A 15,676-nucleotide genomic window follows, 5' to 3' on the forward strand; every position below is an offset into this window, starting at 1 on the left:
CTGTAGAAACTTGTGTATGCTTCACAAAGTTCTCATGTTGTGTTTTTCAGCTCCATCAGTTCACTTATATTCCTCTCTAAGTTGTTTATTCTCCTTAGCATTTTGTCAAATCTTTTTTCAAGGTTCTTAGTTTCTTTGCATTGGGTTAGAACATGTTCTTTTAGCTCACAGAAGTTTCTTATTACCCACCTTCTGAAGCCTGATTCTGTCAATTCATCACACTCATTCTCCATCCAGCCTTGTTCCCTTGCTGGTGAGGAGTTATGATCCCTTGCAGGAGGAGAGGTGTTCTGGTTTTGGGTGTTTTCATTTTTTTTGCACTGGTTTCTTCCCATCTTTTTGTATTTATCCATCTATCATCTTTGTAGTTGTTGACTTTCAGCTTGGGTCTGTGAGTGGACATCCAGTTTGTTGATGATGAAGTTATTTGTTTCTGTTTCTTAGTTTTCTTCCTACCAGTCAGGTCCCTCTGCTGTAGGACTGCTGAGGTCCACTCCAGGCCCTGCTTGCCTGGGGATCACTTGCAGCAGCTGCAGAACAGTAAGGGTTGCTGCCAGTTTCTTCTGCTATCTTTGTCCCTGAAGGATACCTGCCTGATGTCAGTCTGAGTTCTCCTTTATGCGGTGACTCTTGGCATATACGGGGATCAGGGAGCTGCTTGAAGAGACAGTCTGTACTTTATAGGAGCTCAAGTGCTGAGCTGTGAGCTCTGTTGTTCTTTCAGAGTTGCTGGGCAGGTATGTTTAAGTCTGCTGCAGCTGAACTCATAAACCCCTTTTTTTTCCCGGTGCTCTGTCGCGGGGAGTTAAGGCTTTATTTATGAGTTTCTGTTGTGCTGCTGGATTTTTTCAGGGCGCCCCGCCCACAGAGGAGGCAGCCTAGTCACTGTCTGCCTGTAGAGGCTTTGCTGAGCTGCTGTGGGCTCCGCCCAGCTGCCATGTGAACTTCCCTGCAGTCCTGTTTATAAGGGTGTAGTTAGAACTGCCTCGGCAATGGCGGCCCACCTCTGCAATGGCAGACTCTCTCGGCAACAGCAGCCTGCCTCAGCAATGGCAGACTACCTCCGTAGTGGTGGAGTGCCTCAGTAATGGCAGATGCCCCTCCCCCACAGAGCTGGACCATCCCAGGTTCAGCTGTGCTTGCTGTGAAACTCTCAATTCAGAACGTTTTAGATTGCTGTTTTTTGGTGGGGGTGGGACCTGCCGAGCCTGATCACCTGGCTCCCTGCCTCAGAGCCTTTTATTTTTGTCTCCCAGGTGTTCCAGCTGCCTGTTGAAAAGGCGCCAGGATCTGTGTGATTTCCCGTGCGGCAACCCACTTCACCGGCTGAAACAGTTGCACTGAGATTCGTGGCGCTTTTTTGCCTAGGAATCTCCTGGCCTGGCTCCCTGTTTCAGTCCCCTTTTCTATCAGTTGAATGGGCGACTCTGTCTTCCGCAAGCTCCAATCGCCAGCTAAAATGGTACCTGCAGTCATGTATTTTGTACAGAGAACCACTGCACTGGGGTGCCAGCCAAAATGGCTGTGCCGGCTGCATTGGCCGAAAAAGCTGCACTAGCCAAAACAGCCGTGCTGGCGACCCATGGGGCTCCTCCACCTGGGAATCTCCTGGTCTGTGGGCAATAAAAATCCATCTGGAAACGCAGCATCCACTCACCCTCCGTGCTTTCGATGGGAGCTGCAATCCTGAGCTGCTCCTAATCGGCCATCTTGGATGTGTTTTTTAGTTTGTTTTTTTATTTTTTGTTTGAGATAGAGTCTCACTCTGTTACCCAGGTTGGAATGCAATGGCTAGATCTTGGCTCACTGCAACCTCTGCCTCCCGGGTTCAAGTGATGCTCCTCCCTCAGCCTCCATAGTAGCTGGGATTACAGGTGCCCACTGCGCCCAGCTAATTTCATATTTTTAGTAGAGACGGGGATTCACCATGTTGGCCAGGCTAGTCCCCAACTCCTGACGTCAGGTGATCCACCCACCTCAGCCTTCCAAAGTGCTGGTATTACAGGAGTACACCATGGTGCCCGGCCTGAGGTATGTTTTCAAATCTATATTTAAGATTTCTACAAATGAACATTTATATCTATACAGTACACATACAAATCCTATTAAGGAGGTGCAACATAATCCCATTCTAAGCTGGATCAATCTCATGAGTGAAGAAAAGTTTTTGCTTTTTTTCATCAGATTTTTCAATTACATACCTAGGAGACTTAGAAAACAAAATAGACACAGGCGTTGTCAGCAACACATCTACAGAATGGTGTCAATAGGCACAAAAGTCACATCAGCATATGAATCTTGTGGATTATTTCCTTACCTGAATAGCTGTCAGTTTATGTCTTACATTGACTAGGATAATGCGTGCTAATAACAGCAGTATAGGCTTCAAGGTCAGGCTGTAGATTGATTCACCATCTAGAGTGAGCAGGCTCAGAACAAATGCATCCAATCCTTTAACCTGAAAAAAAGTATAATAAACTAAGATGATATAATTTAACAAAATATCAATCTTTACATGTCTTATAATAATACAAAGATTTGGCTAGGCACGGTGGCTCAAGCCTGTAATCCCAGCACTTTGGGAGGCCGAGGCGGGTGGATCACGAGGTCAAGAGATCAAGACCATCCTGGTCAACATGGTGAAAACCCATCTCTACTAAACATACAAAAAATTAGCTGGGCATGGTGGCGTGTGCTTGTAATCCCAGCTACTCAGGAGGCTGAGGCAGGAGAATTGCCTGAACCCAGGAGGCGGAGGTTGTGGTGAGCCGAGATCGTGCCATTGCACTCCAGCCTGGGGAACAAGAGCGAAACTCTAACTCAAAAAAAAAATAATAATAATAATAATAATACAAAGATTTTCCAGCCAATTCAGCTTTGAAACAAAGGCATTAATATATGACACAGCAATTGGCACTGGACAGAATTATAACACTGCAAATGCCCTTAGAGATCTATAAATACAGCCCACCCTGACGGATGGCCACCCATCTAATCAAACTGTATTTTTTTATTGGTATTGGGGTGTGTGTGTGTGTGTGTGTGTGTGTGTGTGTGTGTGTGTTTTAGGCAGAGTCTCACTCTGTTGCCCAAACTGGAGTACAGTGGCACGATCTCGGTTCACTGCAATCTCTGCTTCCTGGGCTCAAGTGATCCTCCTTCCTGGGTGAACAGCTGGAACTTCAGGCATGCACCACCACATCTGGCTAAGTTTCTGTATTTTTAGAGAAGAGATTTCACCATGTTGGCCAGGCTGGTCTTAAACTCCTGACCTTAAGTGATCTCCCGCCCCGGCCTCCCAAAGTACTGGAATCACAGGCGTAAGCCACCGTACCTGGCCTGTTCAAACTTTAGAAGAACAAGAAACTCAAAACAATGCTAGCATTGGAGAGATATTGTCACTTCATAATTTTAGTTACCACAAAATATTATCTCAATAGAAAGCATCCCCATGTTAAAGTATTTATACTAAATCGTGTATTTGATATTTATACTAAACACCTACAATTCACTTAAGCTTCAATACCTGAAAAAAATGTTGTTATGAAGAAAGTCTCTACTCCATAATTTCTATCAAGCCAAACAACCAGCAAAGTCTCATACATCAAATACTGAATGGGCATACAACCACACACCAGAGTAAGCAGAAGGCTGCAGAAAAAAAAAAGGATGCCTTTGAAAAATTCACTCTCCTGTTGTACAGAGATGTTTTACAATGGACAAGGTTGTTAAAATTTAGATTACAGAATTTTAACAGCTGCCATAAAATAACAAGCAAGAATCCTCACCCATCAGGAACATGGGTTCCAATATCACATGCACAGGAGAGTGTCTTTTCTCTGCTGCTCATTAGTTTGTGAGCACATGTAAATTTTTCCCACAATTTTTTTCCTGATGAAGCCTCAGTTTCATCAATTATAAAATGAAATAACTGAACCTATACCTCAGAGGATTCTTGTAAGAATTAAACTAAACAATCCAAGTAATGCCAGTACCTGAATATTTTGAATACTAAATATATGAACACTGAATATTTTGAATATTGTTTAAAGTATTCAATAGAAGAAAGAAGAGCTGGGCATGATGGCTCACACCTCCAACCCCAGAACTCTGGGAGACCAAGGCAGGCAGATCATGAAGTCAGGAGTTTGAGACCAGCCTGGCTAACATGGTGAAACCCCATTTCTACTAAAAATACAAAAATTAGCTGGACATGGTGGCGCATGCCTGTAATCCTAGCTACTCAGGAGGCTGAGGCAGGAGAATTGCTTGAACCCAATAGGCAGACGTAGCAGTGAGCCAGGATTACGCCACTGCACTCCAGCCTGGACGACAGAGCAGGAGGAAAGAAGAACGAAGGAAGAAGGAAGAAAGGAAGGTAGGAAGGAAGCAAGGGAGGGAGGGAGGGAAAGAAGGAAAGAAAGAAAGAATAGAAAGAAGGAAAAGAAGAAGGAAAGGAAGAAAAGAGAGAAAAGAAAAAAAGAAGAAAGGAGGAAAGGAGGGAAGGAGGGAGGGAGGGAAGAAAGGAAGGAAGGAAGGGAAGGAGGGAGGGAGGGAAAGGAAAAGAAAAGAAAATCCTGGCTGGGCGCAGTGGGTGGCTCATGACTGTAATTCCAGCACTTTGGGAGTTCAAGGCAGGCATATGACCTGAAGTCAGGAGTTCGTGAACAGCCTGGCCAACATGGTAAAACTCCATCTCTACTAAGAATACAAAAATTAGCCAGGCGTGGTGGCAAGCACCTGTAGTCCCAGCTGCTTGGGAGCCTGAGGCAGGAGAATGGCTTGAACCCAGGAGGCGGAGGATGCAGTGAGCCGAGATGGCACCACTGCACTCTAGCCTGGGTGACAGAGTGAGACTCTGTCTCAAAAAAAAGAAAAAAAATGTGAATTGAGTACCATTCAAACCACATATCAGTGCTCAGGAAATATTTATGGCTTTGACAGTTTGGTGGATTTCTAACCTATACCATAGGACCATAGAAGCCAGAAACTGATTGATACATAATAAGAGAAGGAGACTTCTCCGAGCAGACGTCCGGAGCAGAGCCAGCCAGCATGACTGAGCGCCGCGTCCCCTTCTCGCTCCTGCGGAGCCCCAGCTGGGACCCCTTCCGCGACTGGTACCCGCACAACCGTCTCTTCGACCAGGCATTCGGGATGCCCCGGCTGCCCGAGGAGTGGCCGCAGTGGTTCGGCACCAGCAGCTGGCTCGGCTACGTGCGCCCCCTGCCCCCCGCCGCGGTCTAGGGCCCCGCAGTGGCCGCGCCCGCCTACAGCCGCGCGCTCAGCTGGCAGCTCAGCAGCGGGGTCTCGGAGATCCGGCACACCGCGGACCGCTGGCGCGTGTCCCTGGACGTCAACCACTTCGCCCCCGAGGAGCTGACGGTCAAGACCAAGGATGGCGTGGTGGAGATCACCGGCAAGCACGAGGAGCTGCAGGATGAGCACGGATTCATCTCCCGCTGTTTCACCGGGAAATACTCGCTGCCCGCTGGTGTGGACCCCACTCAGGTCTCCTCCTCCCTGTCCCCTGAGGGCACACTGACTGTGGAGGCCCCCATGCCCAAGCCAGCCACACAGTCCAACGAGATCACCATCCCTGTCACCTTCGAGTCGCGGGCCCAGCTTGGGGGCCCAGAAGCTGCGAAATCTGACCAGTCTGCAGCCAAGTAAAAGCCTTAGCCCGGATGCCCACCCGTGCCGCCGCCACTGGCCATGCCTCCCCCCCTCCCCACCTGTGTGTTCTTTTGATACGTTTATCTGTTTTTCTCAAATAAAGTTTGAAGCAACCCAAAAAAAATAAATAAATAAGAGAAGGAATGAGATAAGTACATTTCTAGATAACTGAAGCTTCTCTCTTTAAGTACAACAATCATTGGGGTCTGAGGTTCTTTTCCCTATTTTGGACAAAACCTTTGCAGAATATAAATTATAAATTCCCTTCTTAGACATAGATACAGAAGTTCTTTTAATCTTTCTATTATAATTAGGATCAACATTATGAATTAAAATTACTCTATTGAAGAATGTATAGTGACTCACTAAGCTGATACATAGAGTTAATTATTGTGGTTTTCACATTATGCTTTTTCTGCACTTCTTCTCTTTCCAATCCCCATCAAATTATTAACACATATCTCTAATAACTCTATTCCACATTTACTTGCTACACCTAATTCTGAGAAACCAGGTAACACAAGGTCCATTTTGCTGCATAATCTCTAGATACACTTTGGTGATTCTGAACATAGCTATCAATCACTCAGCTTCTTCCAGGCTGAGTGATTGATAGCTATGTTCAAAATCTCCTAACTGCTGGACAAGTCAAAGTTCTTACTTTGATTTAAACCATACTTCTTTTGTAGATCATCTCACACTGGCCAGACCCTCTACTTAGGGCCTCAAAAATTCCTGAGGAACTCAAGCGGCAAGCTCAACTGATGACACACTGGTACAGATCAATAATATTATCTTCACAATGGATAATCACCATGAAACAATGCTGTGCCAGGCACTTTAATAAAGTATTTCTAATTTAAAGGAAACCACCCCGGGGAGCAAACCACTACTGGAAATCATTCTTAAGCACAGTATCAAAACTTATCTTCAAGCAAGAAATGGTGATTCACATCTGTAAACCTAGCACTTCGGGAGGCTGAGGCAGGCGGATCACTTGAGGTCAGGAGTTCGAGACCAGCCTGGCCAACATGGTGAAACACCATCTCTACTAAAAATACAAAAATTAGCCAGGTGTGGTAGTACATGCCTGCAATCCCAGCTACTAGGGAGGTTAAGGCAGGAGAATTGCTTCGACCCAGGGGCAGAGGTTGTAGTGAGCTGAGATCACACCACTGCACTCCAGCCTAGGTGACATAGCAAGACTCTGTCTCAAAAAAAAAATTAAAAAAACTAAACTTACCTGAAATAAAATTAAACAGATTTCCAGATTTGCTGCTTTGCCATTAAAGATCTTTATGTACAGCACTCACACCTGTAATCCTAGTGCACTCTGGGAGGTCGAGGCAGGCAGATGGCTTGAGCCCAGGAGTTTGAGACCAGCCTGGGCAACTTGGCAAAACTCCATCTCTACAAAAAAATTACCTGGGCATGGTGACACGTGACTGTAATCCCTGCTACTTGGTAGCCTGAGGTGGGAGGATCACCCAAGCCTGAGTAGGTTGAGGGTAATCTAGCTGTAATCTAGCCACTGTACACCAATCTGGATGACTGAGTGAGATATCATCTCAAAAAACAAAAGAAATTTATATAACTGAGGTGATACAAGCAAGTAAACACCTGGTGAAGCTGTCTGTACTTTAATTTAAAAACACAGCTAACAGGGCTTCATAAAATGGAGTGTGTGTGTTAAAAGGAATTTGAGATTGACAAGGGAACTTCCGGAAATATGTGAAAATCTGATCAATGAACAAACATTCTTAGTAGTTTTGTACAAACCATAAAGTCATGTTTCTTTCCTAACAACTATTAATTCCAGTTCATAAAGACCTGCTTGTAAAAAATAAGTAACATCATAATAATTACATACACCACTTTCGAGAAGCATACCTCACTGAATTGCTGGAACAAAACAGATGGCAAAAAATCCTGAGGGTGTAAATCAACAGGGGGCCCCGTCCAGTTGCTCTGAACAAAAAGTTGCAAACTGCTCACACCAAGTAGAAATATCAGCTGTTGTCTGCATAGAAGAATGGTTAAAGAAATAAATATAAACTACTACACTGTATAATCTCAAACACACTATTCCAATGCAGTTTTATTAAGAAAATAATATCTATCAACATTTACTGGGACCATCCTAGAGTACTGACCAAAAAAAAAAAAATTTCTAAAACTTAAAACAATTTAGGTCAGCCAGGCACAGTGGCTCACACCTGTATTCTAGCATTTGAAAGGCCATGGTAGGAGGATTGTTTGAACCCAGGAGTTCAGAACCAGCTTGAGAAACCTAGTGACACCCCGTCACTACAAAAAATTTAAAAGGTAGCCAGGCATGGTGGTACATCCCAGCTACTCCAGAGGCTGACGCATGAGGATCGCTTGCAGCCCAGGAGTTCGAGGCTGGACTAAGCTTTGATCATACCACTGTACTCCAGCCTGGATAATAAAGCGAGACCCTGTCTCTCTTAAAAAAAAAATAGGTCTACAACATCCAATATTATAACCGTAAGCCACATATGGATTACATTTACGTCAGTTAAAATTAAATACAATTTAAAATTCAGTTTCATAGTCATATTTTCCATATTTCAAGTGCTCAATAGTTTAGTGTGGCTAGTGGCTACCAACTGGGCAATGAAGATAGAGAACACTTCTAGCTCCACAGAAAATTATCTTCAACAGTGATGATTTAGGTTCTCATTAGGCATCTACGTTTTCCTGGCATTCTCTTTAACAGCTCTGACATTGCAACAAGATGTATAAAACACTGACTTTATACAAAAGAAAAGTGATGATATAAAGTCGTTGCTAACCTTTTACTGATCCCATGCCACCAAATGCTAGAACAACAACAAAAACAGAAATTTGAGTGAAACCTCTATTTGTCAGTCTTGCTGTGATTTAAGACAGAGATAGGCAAACCTTTTCTAAAGGGACAGACAGGTAATATTTAGGCTTTGCAGATCATGTTTTGTTTTTTCCAAACCTTTAAAAATATAAAAACCAGCGGGGCACAGTGGCTCACACCTGTAATCCCAGCACTTTGGGAGGCCTTGGCAGGCGGATCACGAGGTCAAGAGACCGAGACCATCCTAGCCAACATGGTGAAACCCCATGTCTACTAAAAATACAAAAAAATTAGCTGGGCATGACAGCACACACCTGTAGTCCCAGCTACTCAGGAGGCTGAGGCAGGAGAATTGCTTGAATCCAGGAGGCAGAGATTGCAGTGAGCCGAGATAGCAACACTGCACTATAACCTGGGCAATAGTGTGAGACACCCACTCAAAAAAAAAAAAAAATCCCATTCATTCTTAGCCACTTAATTAGCCTGCCAGCCATAATGTGCCAAACCCTAAATTAGGACCTAAATAGGTACAGATTCAACTCTAGCAAATAACAGCCAGGGAATCCTGGAGTTTCATTCTGAAGAGAAAGTATTAGCAGTCCCTTTTTTCCCTGCAGCCCCTAGGCCCTTTCTTAAAGGGAGGTTGTTTAAGAAAAAGAAAAAAACAATCAAACATACAAGCCTATGGTAGCAAAAATATAAAACTTAGGATGCAATTCAAAGAATAAGCAGCATTAGAGAAAAAAAGATAACAAAACAGCTGGTTTGGAATCAGAAGTTTGGAAATTTGGTGAAAATAGCCTTAATAAACTGTCCTAATCAAAAAACAAAATCCATAAGGTGAACTGAGAATACACTTTAACTTTCAAATGTCTGAAAATGAGTCAACTGAAAGTCTCTTTTTAGCTTTGTATGACAAGATAGAAATCTGGTCTGTCTTGTGATAATGCATTTGTGTTAATGTGTTGCTTTCATGAGCACCACAAGGCTAGTTGCTATGAGAGTGCACACATATCAGAGAGCAATAAAAATTTGGCGAGGCAGAGTGGCTCATGCCTATAATCCCCACACTTTGTGAGGCAGAGATGAGAGGATTGCTTGAGCCCAGGAGCTCGAGACCAGGCTAAGCAACATATCAAGACATCTCTAAAAAAAGGACGAAAAAAAAAAGAATGACAACAAAGAAACATAACTACCAGTAAACTAAAATGAAAAGGAGGTGGGGCGCAGTGGTGGATGCCTGTAATCCCAGCACTTTGGAAGGCTCAGGTGGGTGGACCACCTGAGGTCAGACCAGCCTGGCCAACATGGTGAAACCCTATCTCTACTAAAAATACAAAAAAAAAAAAATCTGTTACCCAGGCTGGAGTGCAATGGCGTGATCTCAGCTCACCGTAACCTCCACCTCCTGGGTTCAGGCAATTCTCCTGCCTCAGCCTCCTGAGTAGCTGGGACTATAGGCACGCGCCACCATGCCCTGCTGATTTTTTGTATTTTCAGTAGAGACGGGGTTTCACCATGTTGACCAGGATGGTCTCGATCTCTTGACCTCGTGATCCACCTGCCTTGGCTTCCCAAAGTGCTGGGATTACAGGCATGAGCCACCACGCCTGGCCAAAAATCTGTATTATGGTGGTGCAGGCCTATAATCCCAGCTACATGTGAGGCCGAGGGAGGAGAATCAGTTGAACTCAGGAGGTGGAGGTTGCAGTGAGCCAAGACCATGCCACTGTACTCCAGCCTGGGCAACAGAGTGAGACTCCATAAAAAATAAAAATGAAAAGAAATAATATTAATTTTTAAAATAACATTAAAAGCCTATAGTAGCATTCTCTGGCAAACTCCTTATGAATATGGGTTATGCTTTATTCATCTTCACAACCTCCACACCTAGTACAATAGTTTATTTGTTGAAGGACTAAATGAAGCCATTTCCTAGAAATAATGGTAAAATAAAATTGCATGCATTTATAAGACAATTAAAGATTGGCATGGCTGCCACAGATGGCAGAGGAAAGATAGAGTTATCCAATTTATACCAGCAAAATTTAAGCCACTGAAAAGCTTAGGTTTCCCTGCCATGTAACTATTTGCTATATTTTACCCTATAAAATTACACAAATTTAATGGAAAAAGGTAAACCAAGGGCTTTGAAATAAAAACATTAAGTTCTCTGAGCTCTATACAGATAATAACCCAAAATATAACAAATCGTTACAACTTAGTATTCAGCTATGCAGAAATAACAAGACTGAAGGTATGTGGGGGTTTTTTTTGTTGGTTTTCTTTTTGAGACAGAATCTAGCTCTGTCGCCCATGCTGGAGTGCAATGGCATGATCTCAGCTCGCTGCAAACTCCACCTCAGCCTATCGATTAGCTGGAACTACAGGCGCACACCACCATGCCCAGCCTGAAAGCATGTTTTTAAGTTAAAAGGAAATAAGGTCTGAAGTCTTATGGGTGGGTAAAGCCTACCAGATCTAAGCACTGGGAGCTCATGGGAGTGGATTAGCAGATAACACCCAAATACGTGCCAGTCTCACATATGAAACCATTTTATCTTGCAGCACTCTACTTTTTCATTCTGGATGGACTTCTGGACAAGAGTTCTTACATTGATTACTTGGTACATCATGAGTCTTGAGTAAAGGTAAAGCAAGGTTTCTCAACTGCTAAAATCAGTGCCTGACACTGTCAAGGTGCTACTAAATATATTCAGTCTGTTCCTCTGAAAATTTCAAACAAAATTCTACCTTTCCATTGTGTCCAAATCTGTTGAGCCATCCAGGAATGTTACTACCTGCTTCTCCAGGTAGCTATCAATCTTTTCTTCAGAGATTGTTGTTGAATTAAAAATGTTTTGAGTCATTGAATTTAAGAATATGGCTTCATAGTTCCCTTCCAGCAGCAACTGTAGGAAAGATCCGCTCTCTGTAACATAAAAAATTAGTGCAGTAATCCAAAACAATTTTCATACCATAAAGGATAGCACTGTTAGGTAAATCTACCATTTTAGTGTGCAAAAACAATGTATAGACTTAGAATGCTTGCTGTATACCAATCACAAGGCACTCAGCAAATCTCTAACATTCTATAAACATTCTCTCTCCTACAATTAGCAGCTCACCCATACTGACTATAAGCCCCAAAATGGAAGTCAGCCCCAGAAACAATATTCCTCATTAATATTTACTCTTTTGCTGGGAAATTCACAAAGATTCCTACTGACAACAGAAAAGTTTCCTTAGTCAAGGTTCTAAGACTTTTCACAATCTGGCTCCTTCTACCCCCATTAATTTCTCTTCATGAAAAGTCACTCCAAGAACGCTGGTTTACTCATGGTTTCCCTAATGTCCCGTGCAGATTCCCGCCTCCACACTTTCCACTTGTGATTTTACCTGTTGAACTCTTCTCTATTTGTTAGTCTTACCCTTTAATCCAAAATCAGCTCAAGTCTCACCAGAAAACTTTTCTAGACCACCAGACTTCAGACTTCCTGCCACTGGAAGCACCTATTGTGTCACACGGGTGCCCACACACACACACACACACACACACACACATACACACGGAGTACTGACACACTGTTCATTCTCTTCTAGGTCCAGCCTAAATCCCACAACCAGAAGTGCCAGTAAATGTGCCTTTTAACTCTTTATCTCTCTGGTAAATGTTCACCGCTCACAAGAATTAATCTTTGCTGCCTGGAAAGGCGGTGGTGGCTCACGCCTGTAATCCCAGCACTTTGGGAGGCCCAGGCAGGCAGATCACTTCAGATCAGGAGTTGGAGACCAGCCCGACCAACATGGTGAACCCCCCGACTCTACTAAAAATACAAAATTAGCCGGGTGTGGTGGTGCATGCTTGTAATCCCAGCTATTCGGGAGGCTGAGGCAGGAAAATCGCTTGAACCCAGGAGGCAGAGTTGCAGTGAGCAGAGATCGCCTTATTTGCACTCCAGCCTGGGCAAAAAGCTAAACTCCATCTGAAACACGTAAATAAATATAGAAAAATACAATAAAATAAAAATACTTAACCAAAGTGTATTTACATGTCTTCACTGCAAAGTGGGATTAAAAATGGTATCTACCTTAAGTGTCTACCATAAGCATTAAATGACTGGGTACATGTTGAGGACTTAGGAAAATAACTGATATTGCCATTGCTATTATTACTGAACCTGGGCGGTAAGACGTTTGGGGCAGAGAGTGAGTGAGCACCACGCCCACTATGTCAAGGACTCAACAACCCAAAGTCTCAAGGAATCAGCTAGATTTTGTTAGGGAAAAAACCAAGGGAGGGATGAGAATCAGTCGCTGCCATCTCTTTTCCTCACAGTTCCCACGATAGACTAAGTCAACCCTGGCAGATGCGCCTCTCACCTGAACCGGCGACCCCCTCCTGTGTCCATTGCTGCCGCTCAGCCTCGGTGGGGAATCCCCTCAGAACTGCCAGCTCCGGGGTCCACATCACTCCAGACCCCGCTGCAGCCCAAACAAGCTCCCACGAGGGCCACACGGGAGTCAACAAAAGAAAATGAAAAGAGGAGAGTACAAAGACGCCGAAATCTAGTGGCGACAGTTACCGTAAATACACACACACACGGTCCTAAAACGCCATGTGGAGACACCAGCAAAAGGAGGCGGCCATAACCGCAGCGCGGGGCTCCCTGGGAAAAACGCGCACGCTCTCTGGCCCGGCTTCCGTCTTGGAGACTGACAGGAGCTTGGCTGCTGAGCCTGCCGGGTGGGTGTGCCCCACCCCGGGGCGGGCAATGGGCGGAGTTGAGGGCGCGGTCGCGCTCAGCCCCACCCCAATGAGACCGCCTCCGCGAGCTGTGATTGTGGAAATGAGTGTGCTATCGAGGGCTTGGGTTCAAATGCAACTCAAAACGGACGTTTTGGCCAAAGCTATTTGATTGGAAGGGCGAGAGCTGTGACTTAAACCTTTGTGGGTCAGAACGCTCTTGACAATCTGATGAAAACCACAGTCCTTCACGCAGAGTGCAGGTGGGCCATTGCTCTCAGCGTCTGGGCACCCTCTCACGGAATCACAGACCCTCTGACGTGGGGTCGGTGACGACCACGTTGGAACCCCGTCAGCATACCATGGGTCTTTGGCTGAATTCGCGTGTAAGGAAAGGATCTGACTTTGAAACTGCCACTACATGAATCATGGCCGGTGGGAAATCTGGCCCTGCCGCTGATGCAGGGAAGTTTTTGGAACAGTCTGAACGCCGCAGAAGACTGGTCCCAGGGGTGGTCACGAAGAAATTGCAAGGGGACAAACCAGCCTCCCCTTCCTTGCTGCTGAGCACAGAGCTGGTGCCTTATGTGCACTTCTTTCAGTCTTCCTAGCAGCATTCCTAAGAAACAGCTAGAGGCTGGGCTCCTTGGCTCACATCTGTAATCCCAGCCCTGTGGGAGGCCGAGGCAGGTATATCACCTGAGATCAGGAGTTTGAGACCAGCCTGGCCAACTCGGGGAAACATTGTGTCTACTAAAAATACGAAAATTAGCCAGAAACAGTGGCACAAGCCTTTTATCCCAGCTACGAGGAGGCTGAGGCAGGAGAATTGCTTGAACCTAGGAGGCAGAGGTTTCAGTGAGCCAAGATGGTGCTACAGCATGCCAGCCTGGGCAATAGAGTGAGACACCAACTCAAAGAAAATAAAGCAAGAAGGAAAAGGAAGGGAAGGAAGGAGGGAGGGAAGGAAGGAAGAGCTAGGACAACCAAGGAAGGAAGGAAAGGAGGGAGAGAGGGAGGGAGGGAAGGAAAGAACAGCTAGGACAAGGGAGGGAGGGAAGAAAGGAGGGAAGGGAGGGAATGAGCGAAGGAAGGAAGAGCGAGGACAAGGAAGGAAGGGAAGGAGGGAGGGAGGAAGAAGGGAAGGAAAAGGAAGGAAGAGCTAAGACTAGGAAGGAAGGAAAGAAAGAGGGAAGGAAGGAGAGGAAAGGGAGGAAGGAAGGAAAAAAGGAAGGAAGGAAGAGCTAGGACTAGCCAGGGTGTGGCTTTGTCCCAGTGACTTGATGCCTGTACTGGGATACGTCATGTAAGAGCCAGGAAAAAATTGCAGGGTAACTGACCACAAGAGCAACAGCTCTCTGAAAAGAGGCTGGCCCAGTACCCAGCTCCAAGGAGGAAGCTAAAGAATTGTTAATTCACTTTCTTACTCGGTAAGGAGCCACTCCAGAGTGTGGATGGAGAGGAACTCAGCTCAGCTCCTTTCAGCCACTGCCAGCAGATACCAAAGGAAGCCAGACCTGGCTGTGACTGGAGAAGAGTGAATGCCCCAGAATATCCTCTCATTGAGAAGTAATTAAAAACTATTTTTCTAGAACATGATACTAGACCAGGATGTCTCTTCATTTCTTTAAACACAAAAGTCATGGTTTCTTCCCAAAGGAGAAAAAATAGGAAGAAGGAGCATGGCTGGAGATGTAAATTCAACAAATGTTGCAAGAGGCTAGGAGATTGGAGAAAATCATGGTGCTATGGGAGCTTCAGAGGGGTCAACGGGGGGCCCAGATCTGTTTGGTCTCACTGACTAGATGGAACCACAGGGTAAGGACTGGCTCACACTCTGAGGGAAAGTGGTGGTTGTGGGGCCATTGTTCTGAAGGACACAGGGTTTGGAAAGAGCAGGAGACCAGTGGTGTCATGAGAAGAAAGAATTGTCATGTCAGGAAAAGACTTCTGGAGAGTATTGGTCTTGGGAGACCAGATTTTAAGCTTCAGACAAGACAGTGTTTTAAAAAGCATTACTCAGGGATAATTGGTATAAAGTGCACATATTTTACCTGTACAATTTGTTAGGTTTTAATGTAGGTATGTACCCATCAACCATCACCACAATTAAGATGGTGAACATGTCCATCACTCCCCAAAATTTCCTTGTTCCTCTTTATAATCATGCACTCTTGCCCTCCTCATCCTCCACACCCCAAGGAACCACTGATCTGCTGTCACTACAGATCAGTTTGCATTTTCTAGATTTATATAAGAGGATCATACAGTATATACTCTTTTTTTCTGGCTTCTTTCACTTAGCATAATTATTTTCATATTCATAGATATTGTGTATCTCAGTGTTCATTTCTAAAAAATACAACTGAACAGTATCCATTGTATGAATATATCACAATATG

General features: G+C 44.7%; 1 protein-coding gene and 1 pseudogene across 5 annotated transcripts in view; one reads left to right on the top strand and one right to left on the bottom strand.

Moving 5' to 3' along the window:
• Window positions 1–13,245, bottom strand: part of TTC27 (tetratricopeptide repeat domain 27) — a 198,691-nt gene extending 185,446 nt beyond the window's left edge. For 3 of the 4 annotated variants that reach the window (XM_078349511.1, XM_035272835.3, XM_078349513.1), the window contains exons 1-4: window positions 12,911–13,245; window positions 11,282–11,459; window positions 7,567–7,696; window positions 2,318–2,458 (exon numbers count right to left, since the gene is read on the bottom strand). In XM_078349511.1, the coding sequence (XP_078205637.1) occupies window positions 2,318–2,458; window positions 7,567–7,696; window positions 11,282–11,459; window positions 12,911–12,998 (537 nt within the window). In that variant the 5' untranslated portion in view covers window positions 12,999–13,245. Of the gene's footprint in view, window positions 1–2,317; window positions 2,459–5,001; window positions 5,246–7,566; window positions 7,697–11,281; window positions 11,460–12,910 lie in introns of those variants that run through there. The other variant, XM_078349512.1, reaches the window with a different exon arrangement.
• Window positions 5,056–5,808, top strand: LOC100405418 (heat shock protein beta-1 pseudogene; annotated as a pseudogene). The gene has a single exon (XR_013526674.1). The product of XR_013526674.1 is annotated as a heat shock protein beta-1 pseudogene (transcript).
• Window positions 13,246–15,676: the final 2,431 nt, after the last annotated feature.

The sequence above is a fragment of the Callithrix jacchus genome, chromosome 14 (genome assembly GCF_049354715.1).
Source record: "Callithrix jacchus isolate 240 chromosome 14, calJac240_pri, whole genome shotgun sequence".
NCBI lineage: Eukaryota > Metazoa > Chordata > Mammalia > Primates > Cebidae > Callithrix > Callithrix jacchus.